The sequence below is a fragment of the Eriocheir sinensis genome, unplaced genomic scaffold (assembly GCF_024679095.1).
Source record: "Eriocheir sinensis breed Jianghai 21 unplaced genomic scaffold, ASM2467909v1 Scaffold860, whole genome shotgun sequence".
Classification (NCBI taxonomy): Eukaryota; Metazoa; Arthropoda; class Malacostraca; order Decapoda; family Varunidae; genus Eriocheir; species Eriocheir sinensis.
In genome coordinates this window covers 13,177-35,000 of record NW_026112231.1, presented here as the reverse complement: position 1 = coordinate 35,000, position 21,824 = coordinate 13,177, and the positions used below count along the sequence as shown (strand labels likewise).

At 45.9% G+C, this 21,824-nt stretch overlaps 1 protein-coding gene across 3 annotated transcripts in view; it reads right to left on the bottom strand.

Annotated features, from left to right (window-relative positions):
* The window catches only part of LOC126994734 (uncharacterized), a 56,310-nt gene extending 37,641 nt beyond the window's left edge, over positions 1 to 18,669 (bottom strand). For all 3 annotated transcript variants that reach the window (XR_007749530.1, XR_007749531.1, XM_050854023.1), the window contains exon 1: positions 16,279 to 18,669. Coding sequence is in view for 1 of the 3 variants with exons in the window: in XM_050854023.1 (XP_050709980.1) it covers positions 16,279 to 16,500 (222 nt within the window). In the remaining 2 variants the exon portion in view is untranslated. The remainder of the gene's footprint in view (positions 1 to 16,278) is intronic.
* Positions 18,670 to 21,824: the final 3,155 nt, after the last annotated feature.

Below are 21,824 nucleotides of genomic sequence, written 5' to 3'. Positions count from 1 at the left end.
GCGGGGGATAAAAGGCTAAGGAAGGGTCATCGCTCTTAGCTGAGAAATTACTATTGTGTAAGATGTCGTGTGTGTGTGTGTGTGTGTGTGTGTGTGTGTGTGTGTGTGTGTGTGTGTGTGTGTGTGTGTGTTTTACTGTGTCAAATAATTACGTCTGTGTCTCTCTCTCTCTCTCTCTCTCTCTCTCTCTCTCTCTCTCTCTCTCTCTCTCTCTCTCTCTCTCTCTCTCTCTCTCTCTCTCTCTCTCTCTCTCTCTCTCTCTCTCTCTCTCTCTCTCTCTCTCTCTCTCTCTCTCTCTCTCTCTCTCTCTCTCTCTCTCTCTCTCTCTCTCTCATCCCTAGATTTATAAATGCCTGAACAAGCACGCCAGCACACGTCAACACAATGCCTTCTAAAACCGTATTCACAAGCCACCGCATGGACAAAAGGCAGCGATACCAAGGTCACATTATTAAATCATTTCAGCGGCCAAACACGCACACACATTTGACAAGGCTTTCGTAGGAGTTGTGGGAGGCTTTTCCAGGGCTAGTTTTATGACCCTGGTGGTAGTCTGACCCTTCCTCTGTATACCGAGTCTAAAAATAAATGCATGGGGCCAAGAACATACATTTGACAAAGCTTTCGTAGGAGTTGTGAGAGGCATTTCCAGGGCTAGTTTTATGACCCTGGTGGTAGTCTGACCCTTCCTATGTATACCCTGCATCTAAAAATAAATGCGTGGGGCCAAGAACATACATTTGACAAGGCTTTCGTAGGAGTTGTGGGAGGCTTTTCCAGGGCTAGTTTTATGACCCTGGTGGTAGTCTGACCCTTCCTCTGTATACCCTGAATCTAAAAATAAATGCGTGGGGCCAAGAACATACATTTGACAAGGCTTTCGTAGGAGTTGTGGGAGGCTTTTCCAGGGCTAGCTTTATGACCCTGGTGGTAGTCTGACCCTTCCTCTGTATATCCTGAATCTAAAAATAAATGCATGGGGCCAAGAACATACATTTGGCAAGTCTTTCGTAGGAGTTGTGGGAGGCTTTTCCAGGGCTAGTTTTATGGCCCTGGTGGTAGTCTGACCCTTCCTCTGAATACACTGAATCTAAAAATAAATGCGTGGGGCCAAGAACATACATTTCACAAATCTTTCGTAGGAGTTGTGGGAGGCATTTCCAGGGCTAGTTTTATGGCCCTGTTGGTAGTCTGACCCTTCCTCCGTACCTTGAATCTAGAAAAACACTGAAACGGACTCGACTGCTCTCCTCTTTGGCCTTTGAGAATAGTTGCAACGTGAGGGATGGAATCGTCTGACCATACCGACAAGAGCATACATCAAGAGCATAACAAGTACAGCAACACCAAGGACTCAAGAACATAACAAGACAACAACACCAAGGACTCAAGAACATAACAAGTACAGCAACACCAAGGACTCAAGAACATAACAAGACAACAACACCAAGGACTCAAGAACATAACAAGACAACAACACCAAGGACTCAAGAACATAACAAGACAACAACACCAAGGACTCAAGAACATAACAAGTACAGCAACACCAAGGACTCAAGAACATAACAAGTACAGCAACACCAAGGACTCAAGAACATAACAAGTACAACAACACCAAGGACTCAAGAACATAACAAGTACAACAACACCAAGGACTCAAGAACATAACAAGTACAGCAACACCAAGGACTCAAGAACATAACAAGTACAACAACACCAAGGACTCAAGAACATAACAAGTACAACAACACCAAGGACTCAAGAACATAACAAGACAACAACACCAAGGACTCAAGAACATAACAAGTACAACAACACCAAGGACTCAAGAACATAACAAGTACAACAACACCAAGGACTCAAGAACATAACAAGTACAGCAACACCAAGGACTCAAGAACATAACAAGTACAGCAACACCAAGGACTCAAGAACATAACAAGACAGCAACACCAGGGACTCAAGAACATAACAAGTACAGCAACACCAAGGACTCAAGAACATAACAATACAACAACACCAAGGACTCAAGAACATAACAAGTACAGCAACACCAAGGACTCAAGAACATAACAATACAACAACACCAAGGACTCAAGAACATAACAAGTACAGCAACACCAAGGACTCAAGAACATAACAATACAACAACACCGAGGACTCAAGAACATAACAAGTACAGCAACACCAAGGACTCAAGAACATAACAAGACAACAACACCAAGGACTCAAGAACATAACAAGTACAGCACACGTGGTAACCAAAGCAAGAGCGTCGTTTCCATGGCGAGCACGACCCATACAGAGTTCATACGAGCGACTGTGTGTGTGTGTGTGTGTGTGTGTGTGTGTGTGTGTGTGTGTGTGTGTGTGTGTGTGTGTGTGCGTGTGTGACTACTTATCGAACAGGTCATCCATTATTCCTTGAGAAACATTCCGTGCAGGCCTGGGAATGCGTGCACTTGGACTCCTTAGCTCACCCTGCCTCCCCACCCTGCCTCCCACCCTGCCTTCTCACCCTGCCTCCCACCCTGCCTCCCACCCTGCCTCCCACCCTGCCTTCTCACCCTGCCTCCCACCCTGCCTTCTCACCCTGCCTCCCACAATGCCTCCCACCCTGCCTCATCTCCCTGCCTCCCACCCTGCCTTCTCACCCGGCCTCCCCACCCTGCCTCCCACCCTGTTTCCCTCACTGCCTCCCCACCCTGCCCCCCTTACCTTTCCATAATCCCTTTTCTTTCTTACCTTCGAATTTACTCATGCTCATCTCTCACTCACCTTTTCTATTCACCCTATGCTCGTCTGCCTCGCCCTGCCTCACCCTGCCTCCCCACCCTGCCTCCCTTCACCCTGCTTAACCATTCTTCTCATCTCCTTTCCCATCGGCAGGACTTTCTAGAGGGTCATATTCATAAGCATTTCCGAGTCTAAGCACACACACACACACACACACACACACACACACATATATACACGCGCACACACACACACACACACACACACACACACACACACACACACACACACACACACACACACACACACACACACACACACACTTGACAAGGCTTTCGTGTGAGTTAGGGGCATTTCAAGGAGTAATTATATGACCCTTCTGGTGGTTTGATCATTCTTTTATGGCACGAACCTACAAAAACACTCATTAGAACGTGATTGACCTCCTTGTCGGCCTTTGGCAATAGTTGATGTGAAGGTCGGAAGCGTCTGACATTACAGACCTCAGCACCAACACCACCGCTACGTCACTGTCATCCTATCCATATTTTACTTCATCCTTTCTTTCGCCTCTTACTCGTTCAATCCACTTCCATGGACTTCCCGGTATTCTCAGACGCTTCCGACCCTCACATCAACGATTTCCAGAGGCAGGAAAGGAGATCGATCGGGTTCTAATGAGTGTTTTTCCCGGGTAACGGTACAGAAGAATGGCCAAGCTACCACAAGTGTCATAATACTATCCCCGGAAATGCCCAAAATTCCCATGAAAGTCTTGTCAAATGCTTCCAAAGGCCGAAAAGGAGATCAGTCGAGTTCTAATGAGTTTTCTTTTCACGTTCAAGCTACAAAAGAATGGCCAAGCTACCACCAGGGTCATAATACTACCCCTGGAAATGCCCTACACTATACGAAAGCCTTGTCAACTATATCCAAAGCCCGAAAAGGAGATCAGTTGGGTTCAAATGAGTGTTTTTTTTTCTCGTTCAAGGTACAGAGGACGGGACAAGCTACCATCAGGGTCATAATTCTACCCCTGGAAATGCCCAAAACTCCTCTGAAAGCCTTGTCATATATGTGTGTTTAAGACTACGTATGAGCCCTGCAGCATGGTACCTAACACCTCGGCCTCTCTTAAAACGTGCGCGCTCACCCTGACCCTGTTCCCTCACGCTAGGCCTTATGTAACCGCCCATACGCAGCTCGACTCATCCACGGCGGCTTTCCCATTTCTTTGTCCCCGCGACCGTTGTTCTCCGTATGTGGTGCTGAGCTAAGGGTTGGTGTTGTCAGACGCTCCCATCCATCACATCAGCTATTTCCAAAGGGCAAAGAGGGGATCAGTCGGGTTCTAATGAGTGTTTCTTTAGGCTCATGGTGCAGAAGAAGGGTCACACTACCACCAGGGTTATATAAGTACCAAAAGAAATGGCCCTAACTCCTACGAAAGCTTTGTCAAATGCGTGAGCTTGGGCGCCAAATGGTTTAGGAATATGACCCCTTTGTGCCCAGTATTATAAGACACTTTCACTTCTCACATCAGCTATTTCTAAAGGTCAAAGAGGGGATCAAATGAGTGCTAATGAGTGTTCTTTTCGGTTCATGGTACAGAAGAAGGGTCAAACTATCACCAGGGCCATAAAATTATCCCTGGAAATGCCCCAAACACCTACGAAAGCCTTGTCAAATCTGTGAACTTTGGCGACGAAATCTTTAGTAATACGACCCCACAGTGTGGTGTTTAGCGTGTGTAAGTTATGGTCTGCCTGCCCTTACGACTCTCAGCAAAACCCGGTTCATGTAAGGTTGTTCGATACTTCTCTTATTTCGAGCATGACTACTACCACTATTCCTTCCATCACCGCCGCCAACCACACAATCGCATCACAAGTGGAGGCATCACAGTCCAGCAATGCACACAATAGTCTCACCATCACTAGCGATACGCGGGCAGATGATGATTGATTATTGGGGCGTTTGTCTTGGCGCCGCATCGGCAAGGTCATGTGGCGCCGAATAAAATATTAAATACCCTATATTTTAAAACTATACCAAACAGTATTAATAAAAAACAGGGTAGAATAATTAATTATGTTGTAAAACTATATATAACTTGTTGAAAATTAAAATTATGATATAAAACAACACTAATGAAACTATTTAAAACCGCTTAAAATTAAAAACGTGATAAAAACAAAACTGATAAAACTATATAAAACAAGTTAGAAATTAGAGACATGATAAAAACAACAGTAGAAGGTCAATAAAGCCTACAGGAGGTTAAGGACGCCAGCCTCCTGTAGGAAGCCTTAAACGTCATGTCCCGGGGAGCGTGCCTTCTCCCCAGCACCTGAGAGAAACTCCCATCTCCGCCCCGACACCGGTGGAGGTACCACTCTCGCAGGTCCCCCAGACTGGGGCACTCGACCAGCAAGTGCCGTACGTGGGCAGAACAAGACCACCATCACCACCCTCACCACCACCACCATCATACCCTCGATTCTCTCTCTGTAGTGTTGTGTTATGCCTCAAGGCGGGTGATCAGCTCCCCGTCTTCCCTCTGTCTTTCTATCCTCGGTCTTCCGTTGCATAAGAACATAGGACCATAAGGAGACTGCAGGAGGCCGGTAAGGATGTGTAAGGCAGCTCCTGTGAACCTAACCTCACCTAACTTCACCATCACACACACACACACACACACACACACACACACACACACACACACACACACACACACACACACACACACACACACACACACACACACACACACGTACTCTAGTACCAAGGTGTCTCAAGCAAGATATATTAACGCGTTTCAAGGTTAAGTTGAATAAATATGACAATGGAGACAAGACAATACGAGTACCACACACACACACACACACACACACACACACACACGTTCACAGATGAGGTTCCTGCAGTGTTTGGTATAACTGAAGTGTTCTAACCGCCACGATGAGCAGCTAAAAATATACGAATCAGTTGAAGCATGACTGATACAGGATAGGAGTCACATGATATAGTAATTAGAAGGAAACACGTAGGAAACAAACGCTGCAGGAAACTCACCACATAATAAACAAATAGATTAAAAAGGAACCCGAACCACACGTAGGAGAGAAAATAAATAAAGGAAAAGGTACGAGACTGTGGTGGAAAATAAGCGTCAAGATGGTGGATTATTTCTTTTTTCATGGCAAGACTTTTATTTAGTGCGTTGTCCCTGGTGACGTGTGTGTGTGTGTGTGTGTGTGTGCCTGCCATCCTGCCACCCTGCCTCCCTTCCACCCTGCCACCCTTCCACCGTCCACCTTGCCACCCACAAGAGAGGATTCGCGTCATTTCTTCTCGATTATACACATTATAGATCATCTCATCTTCGTAGTAGTTATCCGTACGATATTACTTAAGCCTTCGTATAGGTTGTGTTAGTATATCCACGGGTATATTTTTGAGCCTAGTGATAGTTAGGTAAGTGTTAAGGAAAACACTCATGAGAACCCGACTAATCTCCTTTGTGGCCTTCGGAAAGAGTTGTTGTGACAGCCTAAGGGTCTGAGGGTGCGGCCCCAGGCAAAATAACAATGAGATGTGTCTAGGTCCATCCGTCCAGGCAGCGTTCATGTAACAGGAAGGAGCAAATCAGGACGATGGTCGGCTGTTTCGGGGTTTACCAGTGAAAGGGATGAAAGGATAAAGATGCTATTGTTAATCTTACGTTGGCTTGTTGAAATGAAAAACAGGAAAAAGAAGTCGGAAGATGCGTACAGCGAGGCAGCGGAGATCGGAGGCAAGCAATTAGTAAGTTAATTAAGAAGAGCAGTTGTTGTGAGAATAGCGATAGAAGGTGGAGGGAAGCAGCTGTGTCGCGGCGGAGTTTATGGAGCAGAAATCTGGCAGTAAGAAAGGAGTTGAAGTGAATAACCTCTGACTCTCCTCCGTTCAATACATGCTATTGAAATTATAATGCAGGAAGGCATACTACGTGGATGTACAAATCGTCTGAGTCACAAGAAAGAAACGTGAGTTGTGTGTAAAAATAATAAGTTAGGTGGAACCCCAACTAGTAAGAGCTGTGAGGAGTGCACAGCTGTCAATGGAAATCTATCAAAATAAAGTTGAGGACACGCGCTTTAGCTGCGGTTTGCGTCAGCGCTCATCTCCGTCACCTCAGCCCCTGGACCTGTTGTGGGTAGGAAGCACCGCCCCGGGACACAGGGACAGGTAACCACGGTGTACCTTCATCAGGTCACCCCAGACACACATTTATCAACCAACGCGGTTTCGTAACAAATCACGCAGATCACTACGACGCGGCGGTGCTATACATTGAAGCGTAAAGCAATGTCACCTTTGGCCACTACGGCGCTGCCACTGGTGTCTAGGCCGACCAATGGCCTCGCGTTACTTGACGTCATCGATCACGTGACTTGCTACGCCTCGAGTCGTCGCAGTTCTCGCGCACCGATGATACACTTGTCGTGACGCGTCGCCGACCTTTTGGGAGCCTCGTGACGACCAGACTGAGTGACGACCAGACTGTGTGACGACCAGACTGTGTGACGACCCATTGAAGGCCACGGGACGCTCCAGTCACCTTTTATTTTATTATTTTTACTACATCGGAGGAATCTTTGAGGAATAATGCATGGAGTGGCCCTCAGCGGGCCGCTCTTCACAGTGAGGTGAAGCATGGGGGGTAGGGGTGGGCGGAGCTTAGCCGGTGGCCGGAGTCAGCAAGTCCACCCAAAACATTGCATTTCTCGCTACCTGATCGTCGGAGTTAATGAGCTTGTCTGCCTTATTTCTTCCACATGTCATATATTTTTCGTTATTCAACTGCTGCAGTATATGCACTAGGGATGTAAGTACAGGTTTTCATAGAAAAACACCAGCATTTCCTTGTCTTTATTCTGTAGAAGCTGAGAAAAAATATTTAACACCCACCTTGATCCCTTACACTTCCACTGTATAATGTTCATTATATATTGACCATGACCTCACTTTTAATGCAGAAGGATGTACAGCCTTCTATGTAGAGCGTCTCAGATGTGATCAAAACTCACTACGAGGAAACAGAAGGAAGTATTGGGGCAGGAAGGAGAAAAACTTAGATACGCAAATAATAGTCTATATTTGACTCGACGTGAGCCAACCGTGTTACACAATCATGTATGTCATTGTTAGAGGTATATTAACCAGTAAATGGAGAAAATGCAACATACAGGTCAGGCATAAATTACTGAAAGGGGTTGGTTACATGTTTTTAGGGAGAGAAATGGTTGTGGCGTGGTGGAGATGGCTTGGTCACCGGAGATGAGAAAAAGACACGAGTGGAATAAACAATAGAAGATAACTCCTGTAAAAGAGAGAGAGAGAGAGAGAGAGAGAGAGAGAGAGAGAGAGAATGATGATAAGACTGAGAATGAGAGATTGAATGAGAATGATAGAGAGGTAATGAGCATGAGAGAATAAGAATGAGGGAGAATGAGAATGATGATAAGACTGAGAATGAGAGATCGAATGAGAATGAGAATGAGAGAGAATGAGAATGAGAATGAGAGAGAATGAGAATGAGGGAGAATGAGAAGGAGAGAAAATGAGAATGAGAGAATGAAAATGAGAGAATGAGAATGAGGGAGAATGAGAATGAGAGAGAATAAGAAGGAGAGAATGAGAAGGAGAAAAAATGAGAATGAGAGAATGAAAATGAGAGAATGAGAATGATGATAAGAATGAGAATGAGAGATCGAATGAGAATGAGAATGAGAGAGAGGTAATGAGAATGTGAGAATAAGAATGAGGGAGAATGAGAATGATGATAAGACAGAGAATGAGAGATCGAATGAGAATGAGAATGAGAGAGAATGAGAATGAGAATGAGAGAATGAGATAGAATAAGAATGAGAGAATGAGGAGAGAAAATGAGAATGAGAGAATGAAAATGAGAGAAAATGAGAATGAGAATGAGAGAATGAGAGAATGAGAAAATGAGAGAATGAGAATGAAAGAATGAGAATGAAAGAATGAGAGAGAGAGAGAGAGAGAGAGAGAGAGAGAGAGAGAGAGAGAGAGAGAGAGAGAGAGAGAGAGAGAGAGAGAGAGAGAGAGAGAGAGAGAGAGAGAGAGAGAGAGAGAGAATGAGAATGAGAGAATGAGAATGAGAGAGATTGAAAACGAGGGGAATGATAATGAATGAGAAAATGAGAATGAGAGAATGAAAATGAGAGAAAATGAGAATGATAATAAGACTGAGAATGAGAATGAGAATGAAAGAGATTGAAAACGAGGGGGAATGATAATGAGAATGAGAGAGGTAATGAGAATGATAATGAGAGAGAGAGAGAATGAGAATGAGAGAGAGAATGAGAATGAGAGAGATTGAAAACGAGGGGGAATGATAATGAGAATGAGAGAGGTAATGAGAATGAGAGAGAGAGAGAATGAAAATGAGGGAGAGAATGAGAATGAGAGAGATTGAAAACGAGGGGGAATGATAATGAGAATGAGAGAGGTAATGAGAGTGATAATGAGAGAGAGAGAGAGAGAGAGAGAGAGAGAGAGAGAGAGAGAGAGAGAGAGAGAGAGAGAGAGAGAGAGAGAGAGAGAGAGAGAGAGAGAATGAGAATGAGAGAGATTGAAAACGAGGGGGAATGATAATGAGAATGAGAGAGGTAATGAGAATGAGAGAGAGAGAGAATGAAAATGAAGGAGAGAATGAGAATGAGAGTGATAATGAGAATTAGAGAATAAGAATGAGAGAATGAGAACGAGAATTAACGTTGTCAGGCCAATGAGTGCCCGTGGGTTGAATCGACTCGGTAACTTGCCCAGGTTTACACTCTTACATGTTTTGCTAAATAACTATGTGTTCATTGTACTTCTGATAGTACCCAAAGATCTCTACATTCCAGTATTGTGATCAGTGTGAGTGTTAAAGCCATGGGAGATGAATTACAGATGATTTTCTTAAAATTTCCACCAAGGAATCATTCGCATTCTTTTGTGACGCTCTTTTTCTAGCTCAGTTCTCTCGCCTTTTATATAATCCTTTTCCTCCTTTTTTTCTTCCTCGTCTTCTTTTATTTTTTTCTTCATTTTCTTCTTCTCCTACTTCTTTTTTTCCTTCTCCTCCTCCCTCTCTCTCTCTCTAAAATGATCCCTAGACTGCGAAACAAACCGTACGAAGACAAACTTAAAGAACTGAACTTATTCAGCTTATCACAGCGCAGGCTAAGAGGTGACCTTATAGAAGTGTTTAAAATTTTTAAGGGATTCGATAACGTTAATGTTCATGATTATTTTAGTCTCTCAATCAAGTGTAACAAGAAACAATGGATACAAAATAACGAGGAAGCGTTTCAACTCAAATGCATCAAAACACTTCTTCTTCAACCGTGTCATCAATGTATGGAATGGTCTGCCTCAAAACGTCGTCGAAAGAGAAACTATTTGCACGTTCAAAAACCGACCAGACAAATATTTAGAAGCTAACCCGAACATCCGCTATTTTGCTCCGGTCTAACAGAAAGTAGTGTTAGCTTAGTTCTCGTGTATGATCTTCCTTCTGTCCATGTAAAATTCCATTGTAGTTTTTCTATACTAAATGGTATTCTTCCTTTTCGTGCCAGCCTCGGCTGGAGGGACTGGTGGGAGGGGAGGAGCCTTCGCCTTTGCTGTCCTGTGTCTCTGACTAGTCGATTAGAGTAGATGGTAGCAACAACAAAAAGTCTAGTTAGGACCAAGAGGTCTGTTGCTGTTTTCTTTTCCTTTGTACTCCTTTGTACTTTAGAAAGTAAGTTGCTATGATCGGTACAACATAGAGCTTTCATAAGTTAAGACTTACTAACTTCGTGCATAGAGAGGGACCTTCTTCTGTTTTATCCTGTCCTGATGCATAGAGAGGGATTTTCTTTTGTTTTATCCTGTCCTGATGCATAGAGAGGAACCTTCTTCTGTTTTATCCTGTCCTGATGCATAGAGAGGGACCTTCTTCTGTTTTATCCTGTCCTGATGCATAGAGAGGAACCTTCTTCTGTTTTATCCTGTCCTGATGCATAGAGAGGGACCTTCTTCTGTTTTATCCTGTCCTGATGCATAGAGAGGGACCTTCTTCTGTTTTATCCTGTCCTGATGCATAGAGAGGGACCTTCTTCTGTTTTATCCTGTCCTGATGCATAGAGAGGGACCTTCTTCTGTTCTACCATGTCCTGATGCAACAGCTAGTCCGTCAACAGTAGCAGTAGGCCAACCATGATGACCCCAACAGACACCTTCGCTATAGATCAAAAGGGGGTTCTGGTATTTGTTTTTATGTGTTCTTCGTCCTTGTTCTCATTTCTCCCTCACTTCACCTCGCACTTCCACCTCCTGACGTCATACCGCCCTTGCCTACCTCTCCTTCCTCACACCCTTCCTTGTAGTCTTCCCCGTCTATGGTCCATATTCCCTTACCGTAACAGCTTCCAATTACGACTACTGTCCATATTCTTTACCGTACCAGCTTCCAATTACGGCTACTTTCCCTATTCTTTACCGTACCAGCTTCCAATTACGGCTACTTTCCCTATTCTTTACCGTACCAGCTTCCAATTACGACTACTGTCCCTATTCTTTACCGTATCAGCCTACAATTACGACTACTGTCCATATTCTTTACCGTATCAGCTTACAATTACGGCTATTTTCCAAGGCCACAGAGAAAAGTAACCGGGTTTTCATGGGCGATACTCCCGTTCATGGCGCATAAGTCGTGTATAACTGTCACCAGGATCGCAAAACCGTCCACGAAGAGCTCAGTGACTTCTTTACGAGAGGCTTCTCAAACAGGCGAACTTGGGTGGGGATACGTTTTAAGGCTTTCGTACAGGAGTTGTGGGCATTTCCATGGGTAGTTTCATGACCCTGGTGGTAGTGTGAGCCTTCTTCTGTACCCTAAACGTAAAGCAACGAGTCACCTCTTCGGATTCTTTACAGGAGCAGCGAGTAGCGGGCTTTTTTTTTATTGTTGTTTCCTTTTTTTGTGCCCTTGTGGTGTCTCCTTTGCTGTAAAAAAAAATGTCGGTATTGTCGGACGCTTCCACCCCTCACATCAGGTACTCCCATGGGCCAAATATGAGATTAATCGGGGTCTGATGAGTGTTTCTTTAGGTTCATGGTACAGAGGAAGGGTTCAAACTACCACCAGGGTCAGAAATCTACCTATAGAAATGCCCACAACTAGTAATCGGGGTCTGATGAGTGTTTCTTTACGTTCATGGTACAGAGGAAGGGTCAAACTACCACCTGGGTCAGAAATCTACCTATAGAAATGCCAACAACTAGTAATCGGGGTCTGATGAGTGTTTCTTTAGATTCATGGTAGAGAGGAACGGTCAAACTACCACCAGGGTCAGAAATCTACCTATAGAAATGCCCACAACTAGTAATTGGGGTCTGATGAGTGTTTCTTTACGTTCACGGTACAGAGGAAGGGTCAAACTACCACCCGGGTCAGAAATCTACCTATAGAAATGCCCACAACTAATAAGAAAGCCGTGTCAAATGTGTGTCAAATGTGGCGCCGAAATGTTTGAGAATATGACCGATAGATTCTTCCCTTCCCTGCCTCTCTCCCTTCCCCCTTGTCATGGTGGAGTGGTGAGTGGCGTGACGCACCAACAACACACACACTTTCAGGTATGCCCACCCCCCTTCATCCCCTGTTCCCCCTTCCTCAGTGCTCACCCCTCGACGATCGCCCCCTCACTGCCCCCACACGCTTCCTAGAACGGCCCACGCTTCCCTGTCAAAGCCACTTACGCCCTCCTTCCCTCGCACGCTCCCTTTCCCTCTCCCTCACTCCCCATCACACTTTCCCCATTCATCCTGCTTCCACCCTCGATCCCTCACACCCCGCCGCACTGCACCTTCGCCTGTGTCACAAGAGGTTGCACAATGACTTAAGGGGACGTACTCTTAATTAAAGGAGTGTCGGCGATGTTCATTCTTGGAGACACTGTTTTTGTTGATTTCTATGGTAACTTTGTCTGAACTTGTACTTTCTCATGGTGTATAATTCCTCCAGAAATTATTTCATTCCCAAGCATTAAACACGAGGCATGAATATTTTTTACTAGTAATATATTGTAATTTAAAAGTTGCGTTCTAACAAACCTGACTTACCAATATCCTTCGTATAATTATAAAATGAAAGACTAGACCTTTGGTACCAGTTTGCGTAATTCATATTTTACAAAGCTCTTATTTTAAGTATATTATGATTTTTTTTTCTTTCAAAAACTCTCAGGAATCTGTGAAATTTCGAGGAAAAAATAATACCATAGTTAAGTACAAAAATCCTTTCACTTTGTTCAACTCGAAAAAAAAGCATAATTTCTTCTTTAAAATAAAAATTACTGAAATCGGCTGGTAAGTTTCTGAGTAATGTCTTTTTAAGTTGTTGAAAGAAAATTTTACAAGAGAGGATATTTAAAAATGGCCGCCATGTGTCAGGGCAGGGATTTAATTCAAATCCACCCGCAACATAGTCCTCGCTGTCTCACCTGCTTCGTTTTCCTCTAACTCTTCAGGGCCTCACGTTTTCTATCTAGCACTACCAGGGCAGATTATGAAAATTAGTGTATATTTGACGCCGACACTCCCTTCCTTTCGTCGCCCGGGCACACACATTTGACAAGGCTTTCGTACAGGAGTTGTGGGCATTTCCATGGGTAGTTTTTTGACCCTGGTGGTAGTGTGAGCCTTCTTCTGTACTCTAAACGTAAAGAAACGCCCTTGTTAATTCCCTACATCCATTTGAACATAACTCCGCCAGCGTGGCTCAAAAGTCCGTCTGTGAGTATTCTTGTCTTATTCCCACCTTCTCGTCAACTTGTACCCGTTACTACGCGTTCACATCAGTTTTTAATATAAGCACTTCATTTAGATCGCCCTTGTTAATTCCCGACATCCGATTAAACAAAACTCCGCCAGCGTGGCTCAAAAGTCCGTCTGTGAGTATTCTTGTCTTATTCTTATCTTCTTGTCAACTTGTACCCGTTATTACGCGTTCACATCAGTTTTTAATATAAGCACTTCATTTAGATCGCCCTTGTTAATTCCCGACATCCGATTAAACAAAACTCCGCCAGCGTGGCTTAAAAGTCCGTCTGTGAGTAGCTATTCTTGACCATCGCCGTGACAAGTTCAAGTGTAGTTTGGGGGAGTCAAACGATATGTGTGTTTGTTTATTTCCCTCTACAAATATTTCTATGTGCTACGTATTCCTTTATTTTTCCTTTCAGTTTCGGTATTTTGTGGCCACCTTTGTATACTTGGGACATCCGTGGTGCAGTGGTCGATCTACAAGTAAGTCTATAAGCTATGTATTTCTCTCTTCTCTTAACAGTTGCAGTATTTTGTGGTTGAATCTCATGCTCAGGACATCCGTGGTGCAGTCAACGCTCTACAAATATTTCTATAGGCACCGCACTCATATATTCTTCCTTATAGTTGCGGTATATTTTGGGCACCTTTTCATACTTGGGACATCCGTGGTGCAGTGTTCCCTCTACAGATATTTCTATGAGCTACGTATTCCTCTATTTTGCCTCTCAGTTGCGGGTATTTTGTGGGCACCTTTTCATACTCAGGACATCCGTGGTGCAGTGTTCCACCTACGAATATTTATATAGGCGATTTGTTTTTCTATTCTCTCTACAGCTGCGGTATTTTGTGGTCGAATCTCATACTCGGGACATCCGTGGTGCAGTCAACACTCTACATATATTTCTATAGGCACCGTATTCCTTTATTTTTCCTTACAGTTGCGGTATATTTTGGGCACCTTCTCATACCCAGGACATCCGTGGTGCAGTGTTCCCTCTACAGATATTTCTATGAGCTACGTATTCCTCTATTTTGCCTCTCAGTTGCGGGTATTTTGTGGGTACCTTTTCATACTTGGAACATCCGTGGTGCAGTGTTCCCTCTACAGATATTTCTATGAGCTACGTATTCCTCTATTTTGCCTCTCAGTTGCGAGTATTTTGTGGGTACCTTTTCATACTTGGGACATCCGTGGTGCAGTGTTTCCTCTACAAATATTTCTATGAGTTACGTATTCCTCTATTTTGCCTCTCAGTTGCGAGTATTTTGTGGGCACCTTTTTATACTTGGGACATCCGTGGTGCAGTATTCCACCTACGAATATTTATATAGGCGACTTGTTTTTCTATTCTCTCTACAGTAACGGTATTTAGTGGTCGAATCTCACACTCGGGACATCCGTGGTGCAGTGTCCCCCTACGAATATTTCTATAGGCGACGTATTTTTCTATTCTCTCTACAGTTGCGGTATTTTGCGATTGAATCACGTACTTAAGACATCCGTGGTGCAGTGTTCGATGTACAGATGTCTATAAAGCTATGTGAAGAGAAGAGAGGGCACATTTTTCATACTTGGGACATCCGTGGTGCCGTGTTCCCCTACGAATATTTCTATAGGCGAGGTATTTTTCTATTCTCTCTACAGTTGCGGTATTTTGCGATTGAATCACATACTTAAGACATCCGTGGTGCAGTGTTCGATCTACAGATAAGTCTATAAGCTATGTGAAGAGAAGAGAGAGGCACATTTTTCATACTTGGGACATCCGTGGTGCAGTGTTCCCTCTACAAATATTTCTATGGGCGACGTATTTTTCTATTCTCTCTACAGTTGAGGTATATTTGCGGGCACCTTCTCATACCCAGGACGTCCGTGGTGTAGTGCTCCCCCTACGAATACTTCTACAGGCAACGTTTTCTTCTGTTCTCTCTACAGTTGCGGTATTTTCCGGGCACCTTCTAATACTTAAATTCAGCCGTTTCTGCCGTAAAGGGAAAGAAAAACAGTATATTTATATTTCCTGGTTTCCTCAACGGGAGTTCTTGCATTCACGCTGGGGAAAAGCATTTGGAAAGACTTCAGCCTGTGCTTATGATAATTACCGTGTGTGTGTGTGTGTGTGTGTGTGTGTGTGTGTGTGTGTGTGTGTGTGTGTGCGCGCTCTTCTAATAATTTCCTTTAGAAAAATAAGTAGAACATTAACAAAAAAAATAAAAACTACTACTACTACTACTACTACCACTACTACTACTACTACTACTACTACTACTACTACTACTACTACCACTACTACTACTACTGCTACTACTACTACCACTACTACTACTACTACAACTATTACTACAAAGACTACAGCAACACTCATTCTTTCACTACTCTCCAATGACTTAAAATACATACAAAACAACAACAACAACAACAACAACAACAACAACAACAACAACAACAACAACAACAAGTGATAATAATAATAATAATAACAATAATAATAATAATAATAATAATAATAATAATAATAATAATAATAATAATAATAATAATAATAATAATAATAATAATAATAATAATAATAATAATAATAATAAAAACACGCAAAAGACTAAGAATAATAACGATCACATCAACAACAACAGCAACACCCAGCTATCAACCGCTCGTCTACTCACTCCTAAATCGTTGGTGGGGATGTTGTCGAAGATGGCCAAGGCTCCAGCGGTTGTCTCTCGGGCCTTCTCCTCGGGCGTGTGAGGCACAGACGACCCCTGGCCCGACGACGAGGCGGAGGAGGTCATCCGCACCACCTCAAGGCCCTCCAGAGACGACTCCAGCTTCTTGTGGGCGTCAGAAGGATTGATGTGCTGCAGGTCCTTGCTTTCGCTGCACCCCATTGTGACGGGAAGGGCGCGAGGGAGGGGTGGAGCAGGGTGTGGGATGGAAGGGAGGGAAGGAAAGGAGGGAGGAAGTGACGGTAAGGGATGAAATGCGTGTCAGGTGTAAGGTGAAGGGGAGGAGGGACCGTATGTGGGCGAGAGTGTGAGGGGAAGAGAAGGGGAAAACAAGGCTGGAACGGGTGACGAGGAGTGAATGAGGCGATAATAAGGTAAGGAAGGTGAGGGAGAGGAAATTACGGTGAGTTGGAGAGGGAATTTAAGGGGAGAGCGAGGGGAGAGGTCGGTGTTCCCAGATGCTTCCGTCTCTCACGTCAACAATTTCCAAAGGTCAAAAAGTAGATTATTCAAGTCCTTATTGATATTGCTTCACGAGTATGACACAGAAGCTTTGTCAAACAATCATCAGGCTCGTAAAACTGCCACAGGAAATGCCCACAACTCCCACGAAAGCCTTGTCGGATGTGTGTGTCTGGGCGCCGCAATGTTCAAGAGTATGGTGAAAGTTCTGGGGCTGGTGGTGAGGAGCTGGTTGGCGGGGAGTGAGGGCTGAGGGTTGGGTGACCACGAACCCTGTGCACCTCGACGATGGGCGCGCAGAAAGGAGGTTATCCCTGGGTAAGACGGGGCAGCTGAGCCTTGAAAAACTTGATCCAGAACAGAGAGCCTGGATGGCGTCAGCACATCTGTTAGTATGGGTCAGTTAATATCTCAAAAGTTCCTGAACACACTCACTGAAGCCTATACCCCAACACACAAACACACACACACACACACAAATGGGCTGTCCAGGGGTCACTGAAGCCAACTGGTGGACACACATTCGCCCCCACCGTCAGTGTTGAACGGCTCGTTGTACAGCTCACGGTTAAGCTTCCTTGAAGAGAACGTCATGTTTGCTACTGGCTTCTCAGACTCATAAAGTAAAGCTCCCGAGGTTTTCAAAGCTTAAAAACTTGTACTAGTCTTGCAAGGCACTCTTAAGCTGCTACACTCGTCCCTATGGTGAGGTTTGGCAGGGAGGGCAAAGCTGTGTTCATAAGTTCTCTCTTCGGCAACTCAGACTCACAAGATCAAGTTACCAGTGTTTTTTACAGACTTAAAACTTCCAGGAATGGTCTGCGGGCACTGTCTATCGCTACAGCCGCTGTTGCCGCACTCGTCCCGTCGTGAGGCTCCGCTGCGTCAGAGTTGCTGCCTTCAAGAGCTCTGTCTCACCAAGGTTTTCCGAACTCAATAAAGTCCTGAGAGGCTTGTAAGGCTATTTCACGCCGCTTTAAGGCACTCTGCTGCTTTTTTCGTTGCTAGAGTTAATCTTCGATGGGTGGGAATGTGTCTTCACGCGCCTGGCCAGCACGGGGTCGGGGGGCGGGGAGCGGGGGCGGGGGCCACGCGTGCTGCTGCTGTGGGGTTCGCGGCCGCCAGTTTGACACTTCAAGGCGCAACTGACTCGCCATCAACACTTGAAGCATCGCGCGCTGTGTCCGGCCGCCGCGCCCCGTTCTCTCTGGTATCCGCCGCGCACCGAAGGAAAACCAGCCCGCTCTCTCCCTGTGCTCCCGACCTTTTATCCCTACACACGTCACCAGTTTTCACCTCCAAGTACAAACACAGAGTTTTGTCGTCGGAAAGGCTGGCAAACACTCAACAAAAAACCGTCAGCGATCTAAATCTACGGATATTACACATATGTTTTCATCTTCGACATTGTTAAGTTACACATACAAATTGCTTATACGTGTAAAATAATTTATAAACGTTGCTTTCCCTCATTTTTTAAGGGCGCCCAAAGAACACCAGTCCCTGAGCTCTCTACACTTTGATCCCCATGAAGCACTAGTCCTTGCCATTCTTAAAGTGGCGGCCAAGTTCGGTGTCAGGTGAAAGCTCTGACTTCTCCTTTTGCTTAGCGCGAAGGGCAATATGCTCCAGGACCCACAGTGTGATGTCAGGCGTTCACCGACTCTCTTGGGAGGAGCGGCTGTCTTTCGTTTACAGCGTCGCTCATCCTCAGTACGCCATACATTCCGTTTAGAGGCAAAAACTAGTGGATGATGGTTTTTGAGCCAGGTACATGACCCCTTCAAGCCCACTGAAGGACCCAATAGACCTCCTGAACCCCATGGACCCGTGGGCTAACAGACACCTGGTATACTCTCCCCCTTTTTCTCATTCACACACACACACACACACACACACACACACACACACACCCACCCCAACAACCAAAAAAAAAAAAAAAAAAAAAAGTGCTGTCTTTAATTCTAAGGACATTACCCACTAGTTTCCACCTTCCACGGCAAATATTTATTATTATTACTTTTTTATATTTTTTAATCAAGGTTGAAGTGAGAAGAGGAAGTGTGTTAGTGGTGAAGGTACTGGCGGGGGAGAGGGAAAGACAGAAGGCGTGTACAGTTGCATGGTGCAGGCATCGTATTCCCAAACGCTTCGGGCTCATGTTACGATTATTTTTGAAGACAAGACCTCATGAGTGTTTTCCTGGTTCTCGGCACGGGAGCCTTGCTAATCTACCGCCAGGCTTATGAAACCGCTCATGGAAATCACTAAAACTAGAATTCTATGAGACATTTTAAAAAGAAGCACTAAGGTGTCGAGACGCTTGGGAATACGGGCCACGTTAAGCATTCTGACGGAGCTGTTAACCCGTTAGCAGCGACGGGCCAAATTTGTGGCTTTACCGTGTAGCAGCGATGGGCCAAATTTTTGCCATGATATAAACCTCCCAAAATAGATGATATATAAACTGATCACACATGCGTTGATATATATTATGAAATGGTTTGCGTGAGTGATGATTCTTTCTCATTATTTTACTTAGAGGGGCCTTTAACCTAACCTAACCTAACCTAAGTAACATGACCCCCGCAGCTACCGGGTTAATCGGGCACGTTATCACAAGGCTCGTCCACGCTGAGCTCCCCGGTAATCAAGCCGCGCGTGGTGCCCAACAAACACCCGCGCAGCACCTTCATAGTGGTCAATGGACACCGTGGGACGCGTCGAAGAGGGCGACGCGTGTGTGTCTCCATGGCGACGGGGTAAACAACATGCCTGGCTGGCCTTGTCAATAGTGTGTGTCTGTGTGTGTGTGTGTGTGTGTGTGTGTTTACTGCCGGCTTGAGCCCTCCCCCTTCCTCCTATACACCTCCCCTCTCTCTCCCTCCCTCCTGTCTCCCCTCCTCCTCCATGCCTCCCCTTCCCTCTCTTCCTCCCTCCTTTCTCCCCTCCTCCTCCATGCCTCCCCTCCCATGCTGGCCCCCCTCCTCCATGCCTCCCCTCCCGTGCAGCCCCCCCCCTCCCCAACCTCACCTCCCCTCTCTCTCTCCCCTCCCTCCTCCTTCCTCTTCCACACCTCCCCTCCCCTCCCTCCCTCCTTTCTCCCTTCCTCTTCCACACCTCCCCTCCCCTCCCTCCCTCCTTTCTCCCTTCCTCTACCACACCTCCCCTCCCCTCCCTCCCTCCTTTCTCCCCTCCTCTTCCACACCTCCCCTCCCTCCCTCCCTCCTTTCTCCCTCCTCCTCCACCTCCCCTCCTCTCTCCCTCCCTCCCCACCTCCTCCCCTCCTCCCTCCTCCCCCTCCTCCTCCTCCTCCCCTCCTCTCTCCCTCCCTCCTCTCCCTCCTCCTCCTCCCCCCCTTTCCTCCCCTCCCCTCTCCCTCCTCCTCTCCTCCTCCCTCCCTCCTCCCTCCCCCTCCTCCTCCCACCTCCCTCTCCTCCTCCCCCTCCTCCTCTCCTCCCTCCTTTCTCCCTCCTCCTCCATACCTCCCTCCTCCTGTGCTGCCCCCCTCCTCCCCCCCTCCACACCTCCTCCTCCTCCTCCCTCCTTTCCCTCCTCCTTCCATACCTCCCCTCCCGTGCTGCCCCCTCCTCCTCCCCTCCACCTCCCTCTCTCTCCCTCCCTCCTTTCTCCCCTCCTCCTTCCACCTCCCTCCCGTGCTGCCCCCCCCTCCTCCTCCTCCTCCCTCCCCTCTCTCTCTCCCTCCCTCCTTTCTTCCCTCCTCCTCCATACCTCCCCTCCCGTGCTGCCCCCACTCCTCCTCCTCCTCCCTCTCTCCCTCCTCTCTCTCCCTCCTCCTTCCATACCTCCCCTCCCGTGCTGCCCCCCTCCTTCCTCCTCCACCTCCCCTCTCTCTCCCTCCCTCCTGTCTCCCTTCCTCTTCCCATATCTCCCTCCCTCCCTCCCTCCCTTCTCTCCTTCCCTTCCCTTTCCTTCCCTTCTCTTTCCCTTCTTTTCTTTTGCCTTGTCTTCCCTTTCATTCCTTTCCCTACCATTTCTTATCTTTCTTTTCCTTTCCTTCCTTTCCCTTCCTTCCTTTCCTTTCTCTTCCCTTCTCTTTCCCTTTCTTTCCCTTCTTTTCTTTACTCTTTCCTTGTCTTCCTTTCCCTTTCATTCCTTTTCCCTGCTATTTCTTTCCTTCCCTTTCCTTCCTTCTTTCTTTCCTTCCCTTCCTTTCTCTTCCCTTCCTTTCTCTTCCCTTCCTTTCTCTTCAATTCCTTTCTCTTCCTTCCTTTCCTTTCATTCCTTTTCCCTGCTATTTCTTTCCTTCCTTCTTCCTTCGTTCCTCTTCTTCCTTCCTTTCTTTCTTTCCTCTCTTTCCTTTTTCTTGTCTTCCTTTTCCTTTCATTCCTTTTCCCTGCTATTTCTTTCCTTCCCTTTCCTTCCTTCTTTCTTTCCTTCCCTTCCTTTCTCTTCCCTTCCTTTCTCTTCCCTTCCTTTCTCTTCCTTTCCCTTCTTTTCTCTTTCCTTGTCTTCCTTTCCCTTTCATTCCTTTTCCCTGCTATTTCTTTCCTTCCCTTTCCTTCCTTCTTTCTTTCCCTCCCTTCCTTTCTCTTCCCTTCCTTTATCTTCTCTTCCTTTCTCTTCCTTTCCCTTCTTTTCTCTTTCCTTGTCTTCCTTTTCCTTGTCTTCCCTTTCATTCCTTTCCCTACCATTTCTTTTCTTTCTTTTCCTTTCCTTCCTTTCCCTTCCTTCCTTCCTTCCTTCCTTCCTTCCTTCCTTCCTTCCTTCCTTCCTTCCTTCTTGCCTGCCTTCCTTCCTTCCTGCCTGCCTTCCTTCCTTTCTTTCTTTCTTTCTTTCTTTCTTTTTTTCTTCCTGCCTTCCTTCCTTCCTTCCTTCCCTTCTCTTCTCTTTCCTTCCCTTCCCTTTCATTCCCTCCCTCTTCCTCTCTTTCATTCCCTCTCTTTTCCTTCTCTTCCCTAGTTTCCCCTTCCCTCCCCTTCCCTTCCCGATGGGCCCTCTATGGGTGAGTGCGGGGGTGGTTGAGGGGGGGGGTTAGGTTGGGTTGGGTGTGTTTGGGGTAA